The sequence below is a fragment of the Melanotaenia boesemani genome, chromosome 3 (genome assembly GCF_017639745.1).
Source record: "Melanotaenia boesemani isolate fMelBoe1 chromosome 3, fMelBoe1.pri, whole genome shotgun sequence".
Classification (NCBI taxonomy): Eukaryota; Metazoa; Chordata; class Actinopteri; order Atheriniformes; family Melanotaeniidae; genus Melanotaenia; species Melanotaenia boesemani.
In genome coordinates, this window is record NC_055684.1 from 33,596,701 (window position 1) to 33,614,813 (window position 18,113).

The 18,113-nt window shown below is 40.0% G+C and overlaps 1 protein-coding gene across 1 annotated transcript in view; it reads right to left on the reverse strand.

Moving 5' to 3' along the window:
- Nucleotides 1–18,113, reverse strand: part of LOC121636979 (calmodulin-binding transcription activator 1-like) — a 53,889-nt gene that overhangs the window by 25,155 nt on the left and 10,621 nt on the right. Inside the window, exons 4-5 of the mRNA XM_041980843.1 lie at nt 5,564–5,631; nt 636–771 (exon numbers count right to left, since the gene is read on the reverse strand). Coding sequence (XP_041836777.1) covers nt 636–771; nt 5,564–5,631 — 204 coding nt within the window. The remainder of the gene's footprint in view (nt 1–635; nt 772–5,563; nt 5,632–18,113) is intronic.

An 18,113-nucleotide genomic window follows, 5' to 3' on the forward strand; every position in this document is an offset into this window, starting at 1 on the left:
ATGTAACTCCAAGACTGAGAGAGAGATTGTAAATAAATGGAGGAATACTTGATCTCAATTACTGCCTTTATGTCTTTTTCGTCTGTTTTGCTCACCTTTACTTCAAACACACTGAGCCCCCTGTAAACATTAATGTCCCTCCTCACAGTCTGTTCTTTGCTCTTCTCTCCACCTAATTCTTTCTGTTTCTGACACATGCATGCTCACTTCTCTCACCTCCTGGTATATTCCTGCTGAATAATCAATTTTTGAGCTGGCTGATGTGACTCAAACACGCACACTCACACACACGCAAAGACACTGCCTTGAGACTGGATCAATACCCCTCTCTGTACTGCTGAAGGAGGCATTGACATCATTCCTGGCCTTGGGCCAAACACACTCTTATCCTTCAGAAAGGGAGAGAAAGGGAGACAGGGACTGGAGCAGGGAGGAAGGAAAAGAAAGAGGGGCACCACTCGCTTTCAGGCCACAAATTGGCCTGTAGCTTCAGTGGCATATCCGTTTGTGTGTTCATTTGTGTTACACATATGCGCCTCCTCAAAGTCAAGGAGAGTAAGTTAAGGACAAGACTGGGAAACCATACTCAGCGGCAGGCACAATCATCGACTTGTTTTTCCACTGCAGCTTCTCACCTCTACTCCCTGCACTTTCAGCTTCATATGATCCTCTCTGGTGGTCTTCCCGTCTTTCCTCTTCTTCCAGCAGTAGCCATCTTTCCTGTACTTCACCTTTTTTCGGTTGTAGAGGATCATAGAGCCATTCTGAGGCCTGGCGGAGCACAGTAAAAAGACTGGGTGAGACAGCAAGACATGCACTGTTATATGCTGAAAAAGAAGAATGTTCATCATATTAAAGAAACAGCAATCTAAACACATTACTAACTGGAGATGTAAAATTTAATGGTTCAGCTTTGCCTGCACTGTTCAACTTTAACCAGAGCAGTATTTTGCACTGTGACGTTAGCGTAACTCTCCCACAGCTACATGAGCTGCTCTCATGTGCCCCCTCCATGCTCATACATAGCCTCACACTCCAACATGTTAATATTTTAGTAGGGTGATTTATTGGCACAGCAAGAACACTGGCCTCTAAGCTCCCTTTCTATACACACCTGGTGGGATGAACACGCATGCACAAACACAAACACAAAGGCACACACCAGGAGTAATACATGTACAAAGACAGAGATATTACAGTGATATCAGAGATGGCAGGACCTACTGCCGTGCGTTCTTTGGGCTCAATGTCAAACCTGCTGCTCAGCAATCAATCATTGCACTTTAAAACATAAGGGATAGGTGTGTGTGTGTGTATGTATGTGTTTATGTGACTTTGCAAGTGTGTTAGAGGAGGAAAAACACTTCTGTGCCTTATCTTGTGACAACAGAGAGAGAACAGACCTGTTAACAATCAATAAACTAACTTATTTACTCACAAATCCTGTCTCTCAGTCAGTTGTGTGAACGTATGAACGCACAAACACAAAACACACATTTCTAAATCTCTTTCTCCTCTCGCTTTGTTCTTCTCAGTCAACCTCAAGGCCTTACTCCTTTTATCATACCATCTCCTCATTTTCTTTTTACTTCTTCTACAGTCCCACAGTTCTCCTTTTCAGGTCTTCTCATCCTCTCTTCTATTCATTCTATTACTCCTCTCCTCTCCTCTCCTCTCCTCTCCTCTCCTCTCCTCTCCTCTCTGAATTTCATGTTGACACATCTATATGGACTGCGAGGATCGCAGTATACTCAGAACACTGTGTGTAGTGAAATTGAATTTACTTTGAGCTGATTTTCTTTGACACCTTAAATCTGTTCTGTTTTGGGGTGAGCTTGCCAGTTTCTTAGTGGAGTGGAGACCCCCACCCTCCGATCAAAGCCAAGTATAGTCTCTGTCTCGAGCAGTGTGAGTCATCTTAGAGCTGCTGATTCTAATTATGTTACGGAGAAGATGGATGAGATCAAACGTGTGCTTGTGTGTGGGTGGCAAATACGTGCCTGTTCATATGTGATGTGTGTGCGCAGTGATACATTCGCATGGACAGTGCCCATGTTCCTCACAAACCTTGTGATTCAAGCAGACATAAATGCTATTGATTGTAACTAGGCTGTGATGTGTGGGATATAAAAAGCTTTTCAACCGTTCCACGGTGTAGCAGAGCAAAAACAGAGAAGGCAAGGGAAAGGAAAAAGGGGGTGGGTGGGTGGGGGGGCGGCAAGATAAAGAGGCAGAGTGGGTGTGTGAGTGATTCCTGTAAGGGAGGAGAGAAGGTGGAGCAAGTGAAAGGAGAAGCAGAGGGGAGGTAACAGTTTTTACTTTGAACAGATGAGGTAGTTTAGTGATAGGAGAAATGAAGGTCATTGATTGTTATCCCTATACACCCCCACCCCCATCCCCCAACTACACACACACAAGCATGCAGATGCGTGCATACATATAGATACAAACACACCCACATGTACACACACACACACACACAAAATAAATAAATAATACATTCACATAAATGTCACTGGCTCCGTTAGCTGAGCTCCTTTCCATCTGATGGGATTAGGTGTAATCTGTTCTAATCGTGCCTTGTGTCATGTGTAAATGGGATTATATCTAACTGCTGCTCAATAACACCAATATGACTGCTGCTGCTGCTGCTGCTGAGGCTGAGGTTGTACGGCAGCACAACCAATCAATGAGAAATCCATCCACAACATAAACCGTGCTGGTGGCCTCCGGCTGCTCCTGAGACGAGTCCTTCAGCTGGCACAATGGGAATGCAGAGGCATCACTTTGGGCTTTCAACGGTGTCAGGAATCAGAAAATGGGGCCATAAGGTGACAGCTTCACTTGCTTAACTTTACTTTTTCTTTTCTTTCTTTTTCTCACTTTCATTGCCACTCTCTATCTCTCTTTTCTACAGCATATACCTACAGCTGTATTACCTAAAGTAAATGTCAATAAGGTGATTCATCAATAATTCAACTTGCCCTTTTCTAGAGTTTTTTTTATTCTCCCTTTCTTTTCTTCCAGCACTCTTTCCTTTAATCTGCTTCTCATTCTAGGAAAAGAGCTACTTATGGTTATTTCATATAAATGAATATTCAGTTCTGACATGTGAATCCCTTTTCACACCCCCGTCTTATATACACATGCTAACCCTCCCTTCACCCCCTCCTATGTCTGAATTATACATCACTTATCCTAATACATTTACATTCATTAATACTCCATTTCCAGCGGACTATGTGCTTTACAGTTCAACCATGTTACTGAGTATTCTGTACATGTAGAGTAGGCTGTCAGCAGGACGGAGACAGTTGACATATATCTCTAATGTTTTACTCAAACAGAAGCACTTAGTCATTTGGGATTAAATCAGTGTGAGTTTCTAACTGATTAAGTGATACTATGTTTGTACTGTGATGCTTGAAAGTTTGTAAATTATTCTTTAGAATCATCATCAGATTTTTTTTTCAAAGAGTAGATAAAGAGAACCAAATAAAACAAGTCACAACAAATATTATACTTGGTCATTAATCTACTTTTGCGCAAAATAAAGGCAAAATACAATTATTGCAACAAATCTTTTCCTGTAAAATTTCATCACATCAGCTTGGAGGAACTTCATCTAATTTCTCTGTACAGAGAAGCTTCATTTCTGGGTCTCACATTGGTCACAGCTTATTTAAAATGGATTAATGTTAAAACTTTAAGTTGGCCATGGTAAAAAGTGAAATTTTTGCTTCTTTGATAAAATTACTTCCATTTTCTGGATCAATACAGTTTATATAAAGATATCCTGACCTGTTGTGTAAAATATACTGGTATAATTTAGTAATCAGATAATTGCAATAATTAGACCTGACGTGGCTACATCAAATATTTGATAAACACTGGTCTACATTCCCAAAAGCATCATTGGATTTTTTTTTATCAAAATATGTACATATGCAGTGACTCAAATTTCCTGTTATTTTCAAAACACCCAGTCAATTTTATCTAACTCTGGTCCTTGGAGGTCACTGCCTATTCAGAGTTGTCTGTGCTCCAGCTCTAAAAACATAATAATGGATTAGATTTATATAGCACTTTTTAAGGCACCCAAAGCACTTTTATATTGTATCTATTTATTCATTTATTCCTCACTCATACCTGGTGATGGTAAGCTATGTAGCCACAGCTGCCCAAATTCATACACATTAGAGATGCCATCACCCGAGGCAAGGAGGGTCTTGCCCAAGGACACAATGACAGATGATTGTGGGGGAGTGGGAATTGAACCTCCAACCTTCCAATTATTGGACGACCTGCTCTGAACCACTGTCGCCTTAACATACATCACAGTGGCCCCCAAGGACTGTGATTGGACAACACTGTCCTAAACTATGATACTTCCACCATGTTTCATGTGATGAGGTTGTACCTGCAGCATTTCTCTAAACATAACACTTTTCATTCAAATAAAAATACTTCTGTTTTCGTATTATCTGTACTAACATCACAAACTATTACACAGCTTTCTGTAAGGGTGATATCTACAAATCAACCACAACATTTTGGTAACAAGAGTCTGAAATTTCTTCTGTTTGTATGCAATATATCTGACTGTGGGTTGGTAAAATTTAAAAACTAGAAATTACTTTGAGATGTTTTTAAAATTAGTATAAGTTTGATGACCATTTATGCAAAAAGTCCCCCAAATGATATCATCCTATCTGTCATTTGTTCATACCCTTAAATAAGTATCTTAATTCCTCAAAAAACACCATAACAAACAGAATACAAGTACAAGCATTTCCACACTGGAGTATGTGTCAGCTATTGTTAAATAAGACACAAAGCCTGTATTTAGAGGAAGCAGGGGTTGGTTGGATGGAGTAACTAATGCTGCACTTTTAATCAAGAGTCTTTGTGAGATGTGAAATTGAGACATAATTTACAAAACAACACTTTACCTAAATACTTTTTATACTTTGTGGATGGGTTTGGGCAAATATTTTACTTGAGGCTTGAACTGATGAGGGACGTCCCATGAATTCCTTTCCTTTTTCATCTCTATCCTCTTTTTAATAATAATATAATTTTTATATAATAATTTTTAATATAAATTCATGACAGTATTGGTTATTAATTTGTATTCTCTGTTGTTTGTTTCTATTCTCTCAGAAGGTATCCCTGGCTTAGAGTTATGGTTATTCTTTACCTTTCTTGCTTCTCCTCTCCACCTCCAACCAGTCAAATCAGCACTACAACAAAACTTTGCAACTTCATGGCTGGATTTGGGCTAAACTAGTTGGTTGGGTGTATAAATCAAAACTGCTTGGTTAGGTTACAAAATGGATCATGGTAAGGACTAAAATACATTCTTTTTACAATGCGATCATCACCATTATGGATTCCATTTATATAAATAAATGACCCAGTATAACATTTTGTGTTAAGCACTTGATTGGACTCCCTTGTGTACTTTTAGGATTTCTAAGAAAATCAGATGATACATAAAATTTTGACAAACTACTGGACACCTCTGTATATGCATGGAAGTCACTGTCTATATTCTCCTCACCTGGTTTTGGGTGAAGTCGTCAGCCACTCATCATGTTTCTCAAAAGTGATAAGATATGCAGCAATCTCCTAGAGAGACAGAGAAAAGACAGAAAGGTTATATTGGTGTGTGCATTGCTGATAGCGTGTGTGTCACCGGGAGATAAAACATAACAAGTATTTCCAGATGACCTGCTGATGCCCACAGAGAGTGTGTCACTATCTGATTGCCACGGTGAGGTTTAGCTACTCTGATTGGTCACAGAGTAGCCAGTCAGGAGACAGATGCAGAGGACAGACCCTCAGGGCCAACAACCAATCACGCTCACCGACACACCAATGTCTCCCTCCACTGGGAAGGAAAAGCTATCTCCTTCATACACATTCATGCTACATAAACACACACACACTCACACACACACACACAGGGGGTGCAAACTATAGACTAGCTGAAAGAGAGTACTGATAGGAAAAGTTTTCTTGCACTTTGCAGTTTCACAGTTTCCCGTCAGATAAAGCCCGCTCCTAACTTGATTCTTAATTCCTCCGGCTCTTTTTTCATCTCCTCAGCCCTCCTTTCTTCTCTAAACTACTTCTTTTTTTATTCCACACTCATATGAATCTAATAAGGAAAAAGAAAGTTCAAGTCATACAGGTGCATTCTACCAAGAGCACTGGAAAACAAAATATCCACACGCACGCACGCACACACACACACAAAGACACACTGCGATGCAGAGAAAGAAATGCTGTTGTTTATATCGCCTGCTTTTTTGTTGTTCATGCAACTCCGCCTTTTCCCTTTGCTCTGTGAACTTTCTCACCTCTGGTTTCCTGCTTCAAACATCACTCTCTATCCCTCTATCACTGGATCCCATTTCACCAACTTGTTGTGAAAGACTATGAAATGTAAATTGTCCTCTTAAGGCAATCAGTGTTTGAAATGTGGCACAAAGCAAAAGTGAGGAAGACATCAACACTTTAGCAGTGCTTCATCAGCCCCCAGATCAACAGTCTCCTTTCCAGACTTCCTTTACTTTGTCTCTAATCTTCTGTGTGTGTATATGTGTGTGTGTATAATTGTGTGTGTTTAGGTGTTTGTTCCAGTTTGGCATGAGAACACTTCAGCTTGACGCCGATCACACAAAAGATTCGGCATAGGAGGAAAAGAGGGTGAGAGGAAAAGAAGGAGCAGCTGGAAGGTGCTGGCACTTAACTGGATTGTTTTTTTTAGTATCCTCCGTTTGATCCTTGTGTCCCACCCCCTGCTGCCTCATCCTGAATTTATAGAGGTGTTTATAAATGTAAGTGTGTGTGTAGGAGGGACTGTTATCACACCCTTCATAATTATCACTATCAAGCTGGCCACTATTAATGTCTGCCTGTCTGAAACACATAAAACTGCTCAGAGGCCTCCACCCTGGCACATTTTTAGCCATAGCTTGGCACAACAACACACACACACACAATCACACAAAAAGTGCCTCATTCATTTATGCATCTATTCATTAGCTGTGACAGGCAGCCACCTCTCCTCCTCCCAAACCACTCCGCAGCAAGTCAATATCCTATATGGCCTCCACAGCTCTGGCCAGGCACTCGGGCTCCCCTAGTGACTGTCAGCCAGTGGGAGGCGGGAGGAGAGAGAAGAAGAAGAGAGGAGACCAGGGGCTGGGAGAGACAGAAGGATGGGAGGATTAAGACAGAGGGAGAGAGACTTGCAATTAAAGGCCTGCCCCATAAGAGCCATTAAAAAGCCAGAAACAGAAGAGTCAGCTGAAACAGCGGCCTGACACACACTAACACCCCCCCACACACACACACACACACACAGTCATGCAGCACACGCACTGCTACTCACTTCCTTAACCCCATGTGAAGCCCATGTGAAGAGTGACAGAAGTGAGATGGTGAAGGTCGATCCTCAGGAAGTTACAGTTATTGTCCCAGTGGAAAAAGGTGATGGAGCGTTGCGAGCATGCCTGGTGACACACTGACCCTTCAGGAATTCTGTGAGTGAGGGGGTATATGTGTGTGTGTGAGTAGGAATGCATGTGCATTAGCTGTGACAGACACACGGGTAGGGATGTGGATCCTTCTCCAGAGATCCATTCTAGAAGCCCAGACGTTCTGCATGTCTGTATAAGTCTACATTATAATACGTTACAACAGGCCAAGCTGAAAGTGTATACACACTTCCCCTCAACACAAGCAAAATCCCGTCTGAATGTGTGTGCACAAGGGAGAAAGTGAGAAAGAGAGTTACTTAAGCAATATCTAACAAAGCAGAGAGCATGAGTGGGAAGTTAGATTGGAGCAAGTGCTGCAGTTGGGGAAATCAACCTCCCACTCATGCATCACTGAAACCATCTCCCTCCAAGAAACTGGTGGCATGTATAGAAAATCAGACAGACAGACGCACTTGCATACACACAAACACACTCACTGGTCTCAGGGAAATTATTTCCAGGTGGAAGGGAGTGGTCTCAGACATTGCAACAGACTTCTCCAGGAGCTTTCCCAATGGAGATTCCATCATCAGGCCTGGCCACAGGCTAGTGTACATTTATATTTTTCTGTTTATGTGTGTGTGTGTGTGTGTGTGTGTGTGTGTGTGTGTGTGTGTGTGTGTGTGTGTGTGTGTGTGTGTGTGTGTGAAAATATGTATGCATGTTTGAAGTCTAATGATGAGCATCACCCCGACAGAGATCTGGGGAAAACAGAGCTGTCTATAAACTGGAACTGTCACTTCCATTCGAAGTGCCTGAAATGAAAGCTGCCGCTGGCTCACTACAGGAATCATTTGGCATTGAACAGTTTATTTTGGCAGAACAGGAGGTAACAAACTGAAGTGTCCTTTTCAACTACACAATCTATATCTGCTTATTTCCTTGAGCGTGGCAAGTCTTGTATACATGTGTGGGGGAGAAAACTGCATTAGCATTACCTGGAGAGGTCTGCTGATGCTGTAATTTGCGCCTAAGCACCTCCACCGGTTCTCTCCTTCCCAGAACAGCCCTGTCGGCATCTGATGTTGACAGACAATCTTACCAAAACTGCTGTATGTTATCATTTTATTATTAATATCACTGTTCTGAAACCGTTTTTCTTCTTTTTCTCTCTAATATTTTACAGACTTCCCTTACATTTTTCACATCTGGCTTTAAGGTCTGTTTATGTAAATTAAACATGAAAATGAAAGATTTATGCTGAAACCAAACTCTGCCAGAGTTGTCCACAGCATCTATGGATGGCGGACTTATCCAGTCCTGACTGACCTCTCAAATCCTCACTGTCATGGAGAAACAGTTGCTTTTCTGAAACCTCTGAACCAAAGATTTTGCTGCAAAGACAAGCCAAAGAACAAACTAATGTGCTCTGCTTTAAGGTGACACAAACCAGACCAATAATGTGTCACTGGCTCTAAATTCTTTTAACCTGGCTTTTTATAATGTGAAGCCCTCATCATGGTGATGGACAATGAGGGATGACAGGGATCATTTTGCTCTGTAATACAATAAAATGTCTATTGCTAACAAGGAGAAGTAATGTGTAGTATGTATTATTTTCCCAAACAGCTTCATTCCCTACTGTGCATTACTTTCAACAGCTCTTGTATTACCTCCACTGGCTAATATGACTGCTTAATGCTGTTTCCATAACAACTGTTGCAAAGCCCCTGATCAGAATTCCTCTCAAGCTTGCCTTGTGTTTATCATATAAACACCTCATCACACACTGAGCAACACGCACACACACGCGCATGCACAAATAGGGCCATAAAAGACTTGTACACACATGCATACAAATGGGCCGGTAATATAAAGTCACTTGGGCAAGAAGAAAAAATAAATAATAACATCACTTGTCAATGTTTTTTCTCTCCTCTCTTGGTGACGCAAACTGTATGGACCAACACATTCAAACACAACCACAAACTTTAAATGGCATATCAGTGGACGATAGGGTCAGACCTTCAGTTTTGACTTGACTCAGTCACCTAGTTAGGAAACAGACTACATGACATCCCAAAAATCCCTTCCATGTCAACAATTAGGCATGGTGGGGAGGCACAGGCATGACAAAGACTATGCACATACATATGCAAAGGTCCAGAGAGGCTTGATCTCTGATGAGTCTATATGGAGGCTGCCGCCTACATGAATGATGGCTTCATAATAAAAAAATCAGTCACGCCTGTCCCTCTCTCTTTCTCCTTTTAGTTTGACCTCTTTCCTTTGTCTCTCCTCCCTCCATCTTACCCATTTTTTTCCCTCTCATCCCCAAATTTACAGAGGTCTAAACAGTGAAGGTGGCCACGCACACACATATGCACTCAAAGTACAGAAAGTAGCACAAAGTCCTTTAGTAAAGACTTGAGAGCAAGGAAGAGTGAGCTTCAATCCACTGGGGGAACATCAATCATATTTTTCTAAAGACGTCCCCTCTCTGGCATACCTTACCTGTCCTCATTCTCCCGCCTTGTATTTGCATTTGAGGAGACGGCCCCCTCTCTCTCAGCAGGGAGGGTGAGCACATCAAAGTCGGCAACAGGTGCGTGGTGTCAAACACAATGCCGGGATACCCTGCTGTGCTAGGGCGTCTTGGATAAAGCTTGACAGAGTCCTCAAAAACTCAAGCAAAGTTAACCAGAAGAGGATGCACACACGCATGCACATAAACAGATGTAAATTTTAAAATTCTAATTATGAAGGTAAGTTTGCCAGTGGGAGGTGGAAGAAGACAGAGAGCGATGGTGGTGGTGAAGTATCTCAATAAAGGGGGCCTCCAGTGGTTGTTGTTAACCCCTGCCTGAGCTCACTGTAAGTCATTCCTCCCTCTGAGGCTTATCTTGGCAACTGTTGATGTTATTGTGGCTAAGGAGGCTTGGTTGGCTGAGGAGAGATGGAAGGCCAGAGATTCAAGACTGGGGGGGGGGGGGGGGGGGGTGAAAGAAAGTGTGTGCCACCTCTCATTGGCATAAATACTTGTTTACAGCGAGACATAAATTGGCACCCTGTCAGTCAGTCTCTCTAGTTCTCTCTCCTCTAACTCCCTTCCTCTATTTCTTTTCTGTCTCTCCTTCTTCTTCTCTCCCTCTGTGCTGCTAAGCGTATTATAACACTCCCTGGTTCAGCCCTCTCTCATTACCATATTCTAATTACATTCGTTAAGGGGAGCATTTGGGAGTTTAATGAATAAATTTGAAAGATGGGTCTCTGTGGCGATCTTTAGGTTTGTCTCCTCCTCAAGCAACTAAGGAAGGAAGCATATTTGTGTTCATACGTGCTTGTGTGCATGAGAGTTTGAGCACCTGTTCAGTATGTGTGTGCGTGAGTGTGTGTGCTCTTGGTAAATATCACTGTAGCTCAATTTTCAGTAGAAACAAACAAATCTAGTTAACTCATGGGGCTCATGTGGACTCTTCTCTCCTGGAAAAAAAAAAAAAAAATCAATTCAGAATCGTTTGCTTCTGCCAAATAAAGATTTCATGTCATTTGTTTGTCGTTTTGGAAAAATAAAATTGCACCCAACCATGTTGAAGCCATGCATATTTTACTCCCCTCAAACCTCAGAAACAAACTGCCAAAGACAAGCACCAAATTACACATGTACAAATTGTCTGCAATTTACAGATTTACACAGACAACAAATCTGAAGACTTCAGAAGAGGAGATAGGCAGGTGGAGTTAAAAACAATCTTAGGCAATAGTTAGCATTAAATCAAACCTGCCCCATGACAGGCTTCCACTGTTGAGCGGTTTTGATTTGTCTCTGCCTGAAACGAAGCCCTGGGCGCTATACCTGCACTCGCTCTTTCAGGGTATTGCAAAATGTGATATACCTCTCACATGGTTTGATAAAACATTGCCAAATATATTCTTAACTCTGATGATTGCCAGCTTGTACTTCAAGGAGTGAATCTGCAACACTCACTCTGCTAAAAAATAACTTTTTTTTTTTTAAAAGCTAACCAAATGATGTGCTTTTACTTGGCCACCTGCCAGTTATTACTGACAATTAAACAATGCCAAAAGCAACAGAACAAAGACGTAGAATCTAATTTAACCCCTTCCCCAAAGAATTCATTTTTTCCTGCAACTGCACTTCCTATAAAATGATGGAATTTTCTTCTGTGGTTAAATAGATTATTTCTTAAATCCCAGAACAGGTTTGTTCATTTTTTTTTTACTTGAACCATAACTACACATTGGGAGTCAGCATAATTTGGGCTGTGTTAAAAATTTCTTTATTGCATCGTGTGGTAAAAAGAATGGATTTGTTTACTTTTGAATTCAGCTTGAAACAGACCGATACATCCTGAAATTTCTCCACAACTTTGCTTGGAGCCGCTGCATGAAGGACAGACTGCAGTCATCCATATCTAACTTTATACATGAACTGATGCCATAAGTATCTAGTGAAAAATATGCTTGACGTTAAATGTTTGCAAGTGTGTGGTATCATCATCCAAAGGGGCTCCTCTTCATATAGTGTTTGTGGTGATGATGCATCATGCACGGTGGAGCCCTGTGTCATCACCTTCTCTTCAAGCACTGTGACTCATGCAGTGGGCGCCAAAGAATGCACGCTATCTTTAACTTTTCCCTCTTTACAATGTAAGATACATGTATATAAATAAAAAAACAAAACAAAAAGAGGATTAGAAATAAGCAGCATTTTTGCTGCTTAGATGAGACAGCAGGCATATCAGTTTGCCTATGGGAGACATTTTGTTTGCTTTCATTCTAGTTGTTTTCCGTCCATTAACTGCATATAGCTCTGGCAAAGCTATCTAATAATTGCTAATTTAATGCACTTTTAGAGATTGAAAAGGAGACAGACATCAGTCATTGCCTTCTGGGCTGTCCTGGTAACTTTCCACCTCATATGAACTGTAATGGAGTGTGACTTTCTAGTTCAACATGCAATGACACCTTAGAGCAGGCAGAGAGTGTAGCTGAGAATCTCACTGGAAAAAGTCATGCTGATGTTGCGTATTGGGCAAAGTTTTCACTTGCTAGCTGGCAAGTTTTCTATAAAACATTCTTTCAGAACACCACACACACAAATACAGCTATATATATATATATATATATATATATATATATATATATATATATATATATATATATTTGCGTGCGTGTGTGGTGTTCTGAATTATATTATTATAATTAAGTATAATATTATATAATGTATTTTATATAATTTCTTTTCTTTCTTTTTTTTTTTTTTGAATGAGGTAACTATACTGTCACCATGTTTGCTATAGTTAAGAGAAAACACTTCCACAGCATAATGATCTAATTGGGATATGGTTCCAAGTATTACAGAGCCATTTAAACTAAAGTTCTTTGCACCATCTGTAATGCTTTTATTGTTTTATGTAAAGCACTTTGAATTGTCTTGTATATGAAATGTGATATACACATTTGCCTAAACTGCACTGTTGTTAGCAACGTCACTTTCAAACACTTAACTGAATGAATGGACACTACTTTTAATCTTTTGATTCTTGGTAGAGATGTTATTGAGGCACAAAGCATTTAGGTTTCTATGATGACCCATCTACCGCTAAATACTGCACACTGACAAAATTAAACATACCATTTGCTCTGCTAGTATGCAAATGCAGCATCAGTATTCCATATATAGTTTCCTCCTTTGAGTCCAAGATGATAGATGATATATTACAGCTGAGCAGGTCTTAGACTAATGACACAGCTGCATTACAATACAGACCTTGGTACACAGCTAATATTGTAGATGGGGACAGAACACTCTCGCTCAGACACATACACACAAATGCCACCTTGTTTAATCCCTAGGAATCGGCAAAATTTGATTACCATGACTTTTACAAACACACTCCATATGAGAGTAGACAATCCATGCATCAGCGAGGCAGAAGAGGGAGCGGGAACAAGAGGAAGATAGAGACAAGCAGACAGAGAAATACGTGATGCTACAATATGCTGCAGTTTGAGGACTCTTGATGTGCACTTTTGAATAGAACTGCTCAGATGTCATAATTTCTACTGAAAGTGCAACATACACAGACACACACACACACACACACAAACACACAGCAAAATGTTTCACCCTATATTAAAGTTAGTGTGAAAAACAGCATATTTACCAGAATATGGCCCAGGTTAAATCTAGTCAGTGTGTAAATTTTTAGGATAATGTTAGTGAAAAATGCTGGTCACAGCATTATGAGACCCACAGTTCTTTCACTGTGCTGATATGATGTACTGGGCAGCCAGTTTACCCTTTCAACTCCTGTGACAAAGCGAGATCTATGAGGAGACAAGTACACAGATCATTCACATTCAGAACTTAATATTTGCATCTCCTTTCTTCAAAATGAGCAAACAGATGCTAAAAGATAATAAATAAAAGTGCTACACCACAATCATCTGGAATTGAGCTGTTATGATGTTGTATTTCTACTTTGAAATGAATAACATTTATAACGCTTTAGTTTACAACTACATATTCTTACCAGATTTAATTAAAAACGGAGCTGCTGCCTACAAGTGATCATCAGTGGGTTGAAGCATATGAGGTCAACATACTCAGATCCATGAGATCTCATTAACAAAGCTAACAATCTCAGCTCACATCAACTTTACAGATCATAAACAAACGTGGTCCCCTTTCAACTTTCTTACAAATAGATATGTGTGGTTTGACTGTGTTAACAAAAGCTATTAAGAGTTTGGGAATTCTTAATGAAACATTAACTCCTCTTGGATAAGCTGTGAGATAGGTAGTTAATAATGATGTGTGCTAACTTTAAAGAGGCAACTGTGCATGGAACCCACAAATGTACGCTCATCTGAAACATATCCGACAAATTGTGCTCTTTAATCATGAATATTATGTTGCACTTCAAAAGTGAGTCATACTCATAATCAGTATCTGTTCAAATATGCATTGTGGGGAAAAAAAACAAAGAAGAATCTGTAGAAAGAATCCACATCAGGCCAGAAACAGTAAATTTGCAGACAGACTCTACTAAGTGCAGAAATGAATCCAGTGAAATGGATGCTGAATGCATACTGAGAGAAAAAAGTGAGGGCTACACTGAAGTTCAGAGTTACTGATCCCTTTGTTGTTTTGCTGTAATATAGCTGTATGATATATTTTTAAAAAGGCTTAGCCAAGCAGTCAAAGAGATTTTGGATACATCAAATATCTAAATATATTTCAAAAGTTGTTCAGTTTTCATAGAGTGGGTTACAGTTTAATGCTTGTTATTCCAGTTCATTATTGCTGAGTACACCTCTACATACTCCATACACACCGAGGAAGCATGAATGAATGAATGAATGAATGAATAAATGAATGAATGAATTTATTTCGAATAAACAAATGAAAAAGAAACTATACAAAAAGAAAATAATGGAAAAAGAAAAAAGAATAATAATTATTTCATCATCAAATCATAGTATAAAGAAGTTTGAAAAAGCAACATAAAATGACTCATGTTGAACTCACACAGTCTTAGTTGTCTACAGATTGCTCACTGCATACTCATAATTTTAGACAATTGCTGAATAATTGTGCACCAGGAGAGTGCCATATGATGCAGATCTCATAGTCACATTAGGAGTGAACCTTTATTCGTGTATGTTGAAAAGGATTTACAGATATTTTTATATAATTCATCCATTCAGTTATTATTTTATACTCTGTTAAACTTTTTTGCACTACTTCTACCAAACCTACAATTATCAGCTTGCATTCAAAAACATGAGTGGAGAGTATGAAATATGTACTGACTTCAGAAATCCTGAACTAGGCATATTCCTTACAAGTCCCCATGCTCCAGTTATTACTTAGTCAGAAAAAAGAAAAACCTCATCGAAATCAAAAAGGTTTGCAGTGTGGTGTTTTGTTTATAACTCACATTCATGTGGGTATGGAAACATACAAAATTGCCTCATGGTGCTTAAAAATATATTTGACTCTTGAACACACAGAAAAGCACAAAGTTATCAAAGTTAGATAAAGTCATACAGCTATCTGGACAAAACTCTACACATAAAGTAAGTTCCCAGAATAGACTAACAAGGATTGTCTGTGTGTGCAAGTACATACACTCACATACACATATGAATGCTTTATCTGCCTCCAATGAATTAAATCTAATTCACACAAGACTCGGATATTACAGAGGTTCTATGAGGGGACATTTATGGAAACAAAAAGTATTGTCTCTACAGAACAGTCTGGCTTCTTATTAAAGCAGAGTCTGCTGGTCATTCACTTCTTTTTGTTGGGCTTGGATTCAAACAGCAAGTTAAAATTCCCACAGAGACACACACATGCACACACAAGCACACACAATCAAGTTTAAGCACGTACACAACACCCCCACACTCACAGTAACACATTCTCAGTGTTTAATATATTTCTGTGTCTCCAGTTAACAATATTTTGTGTCAAATTATAGAGGGCAAGATAAATAGTGGGTCTGTGTAACGTGGAGAAAACACAGCCAGAGGAAGAGGCAGCATTTTTAGTTGGGTAGGAGGACAGAGGAGAGGAGAAGAGAGGGTAAGAAAGGAGAGGAAAGTCAACGCTAAGTCATACCTCAGACACCTGGCTTTCATCGACTAGACTTGCAAAACCTGGTTAATCCCAGTTTCTTGTGAACCCCGTCCTTCCTGAAATATCTGCTAGACTGAAACGCAGTGAAACACTGATCCCAACAATCTGAGAATCTAAAACCCATGCACACAGACGGGCCCATTTGCAAATAAAAAGCTCGCTGGATAATTATTTTTCATTGTATCGCTGAACAGAAAAAGTCTGTTTAATTCTTTGAATTGATGACACTGGGTTCATTGAGCCAGTCTGGTATGGCTGTCTGGAATTTGAGTTTAATATATAAGTCACAACAGACACGAAATTATGTTTGGTGTTAATTGGGCTACACTTGGCTCAGGGAGAGATGTAGAAAAAGACAAAGAGGAGGAGAAAAAGATGGAGGGGGGCAAGAGAAAGAGCCTGGAGGACTAATTAGTGATTATAACTTGGCACTCTCCAAACATAAAATATTTCTCAACTCAGAAGACAGAGAAATAATTAAAAATAAAAGAATAGGAATCAAACACATGGAACTGTGAAGGAACCCTCTGGTCTTGTGTGTGCACATCGGTGCACCTATACACATGTAGGCATGTATGTGTGTGCATATGTGAATGTGCATGGCTCCTCTTTTTGCCCCGTCATTAAACTGTGCTTTACTTCGGTAAACGGCAGCAGCACAGGACTCAATGTCAGCTGCAGAGGTTACAGCCATAGGCAGACTCTGGGATACACACATACACACACACACACACACACACACACACACGTACATACACACACTGACATGGATAAACTAAATCGTTTAATCTAACAAATGCTTGAGAAACACACCGATGCCTCTTTGTAAAACAAAACTTTTTGGTAAATTTCTAAAAAGTGTGTTACTTTTCACCTCACATTGTACCTACATAATGCAGAGTGTGAGCTTCTTACAGTCCTCCGTCTGAGTGTGTAGGACGTTAGAAACTCACATATCAAAGTCATAAATCAAGTTCACCCTTCACCACCGGATAAATGAAACATAGAGGCCTGCAACTGGCTGTGTGCTAACTGCAGCGCTCTGGGTTTCCTGGTCTTTTCCTTGTATTTTTTTCTTACACCTTGGTAAGTGACATCATCCCTCCCTTGTAACTTCTTTACCAGATATTTCTGCCTACACAGAAATAGCTCTACATATAAAAAAGAGACAACTTAATATATCTGTTTAATCGTTCAAAAACAACACTAGTGACATAAATTATAAATGAAAAGTTTTGTTTAGTTGCAGAATCATAGCTCCCACAAGACGCTACAAATTGCGAGTGGGTTACTGACATCTTTACTGGGGAAACACTTCTTTTGTCCTCCACCGATTGTTGTTCTAATCTCTAATGCATGATTGGCATCTCAAGCACACATACCAACTGTCATGTATTCATTATCGCCTCCAGTTCACTGCAAAATCTTGAATGGTGTTTATGTCACATATGAATCATCGATCATACTATTAGCACAATTACTAACACACAGATACACATATAATCTGTTACCATGGAAACACCTACAAAAAGCAACACGCACACAAAAGAGAAGCAATGGTCTAAAACATGTATGACTTTTGATCCACTTCTCATTCAAGCATGTTGGTGTCATGCAGCTGCACAGCCAGACGTGAGCGTGTGTAAATTGTCAACTAGCCTGCCTTCGCACCATATGGCAGCCATCATATCACGGTCTGATTACAACAAGCACTACAAAGAAACACTGCATGTTTCATAACATATATTATTATTTATTATTAATAATAAATAATACCAGCTTTTCACAACGTTCTTACTGTTGAGCTGAGCAACATGTGGAGCAGAGTCAAACACAGATGACATGAGTCTGTGTGTGATGCACTGGAGTCTGCACCAACCCATCTGAGAGTTGCATCATTTCAATCATAGCAGGAGATGCTCTGAAACTGAAAGCCTTTAAAATCCACA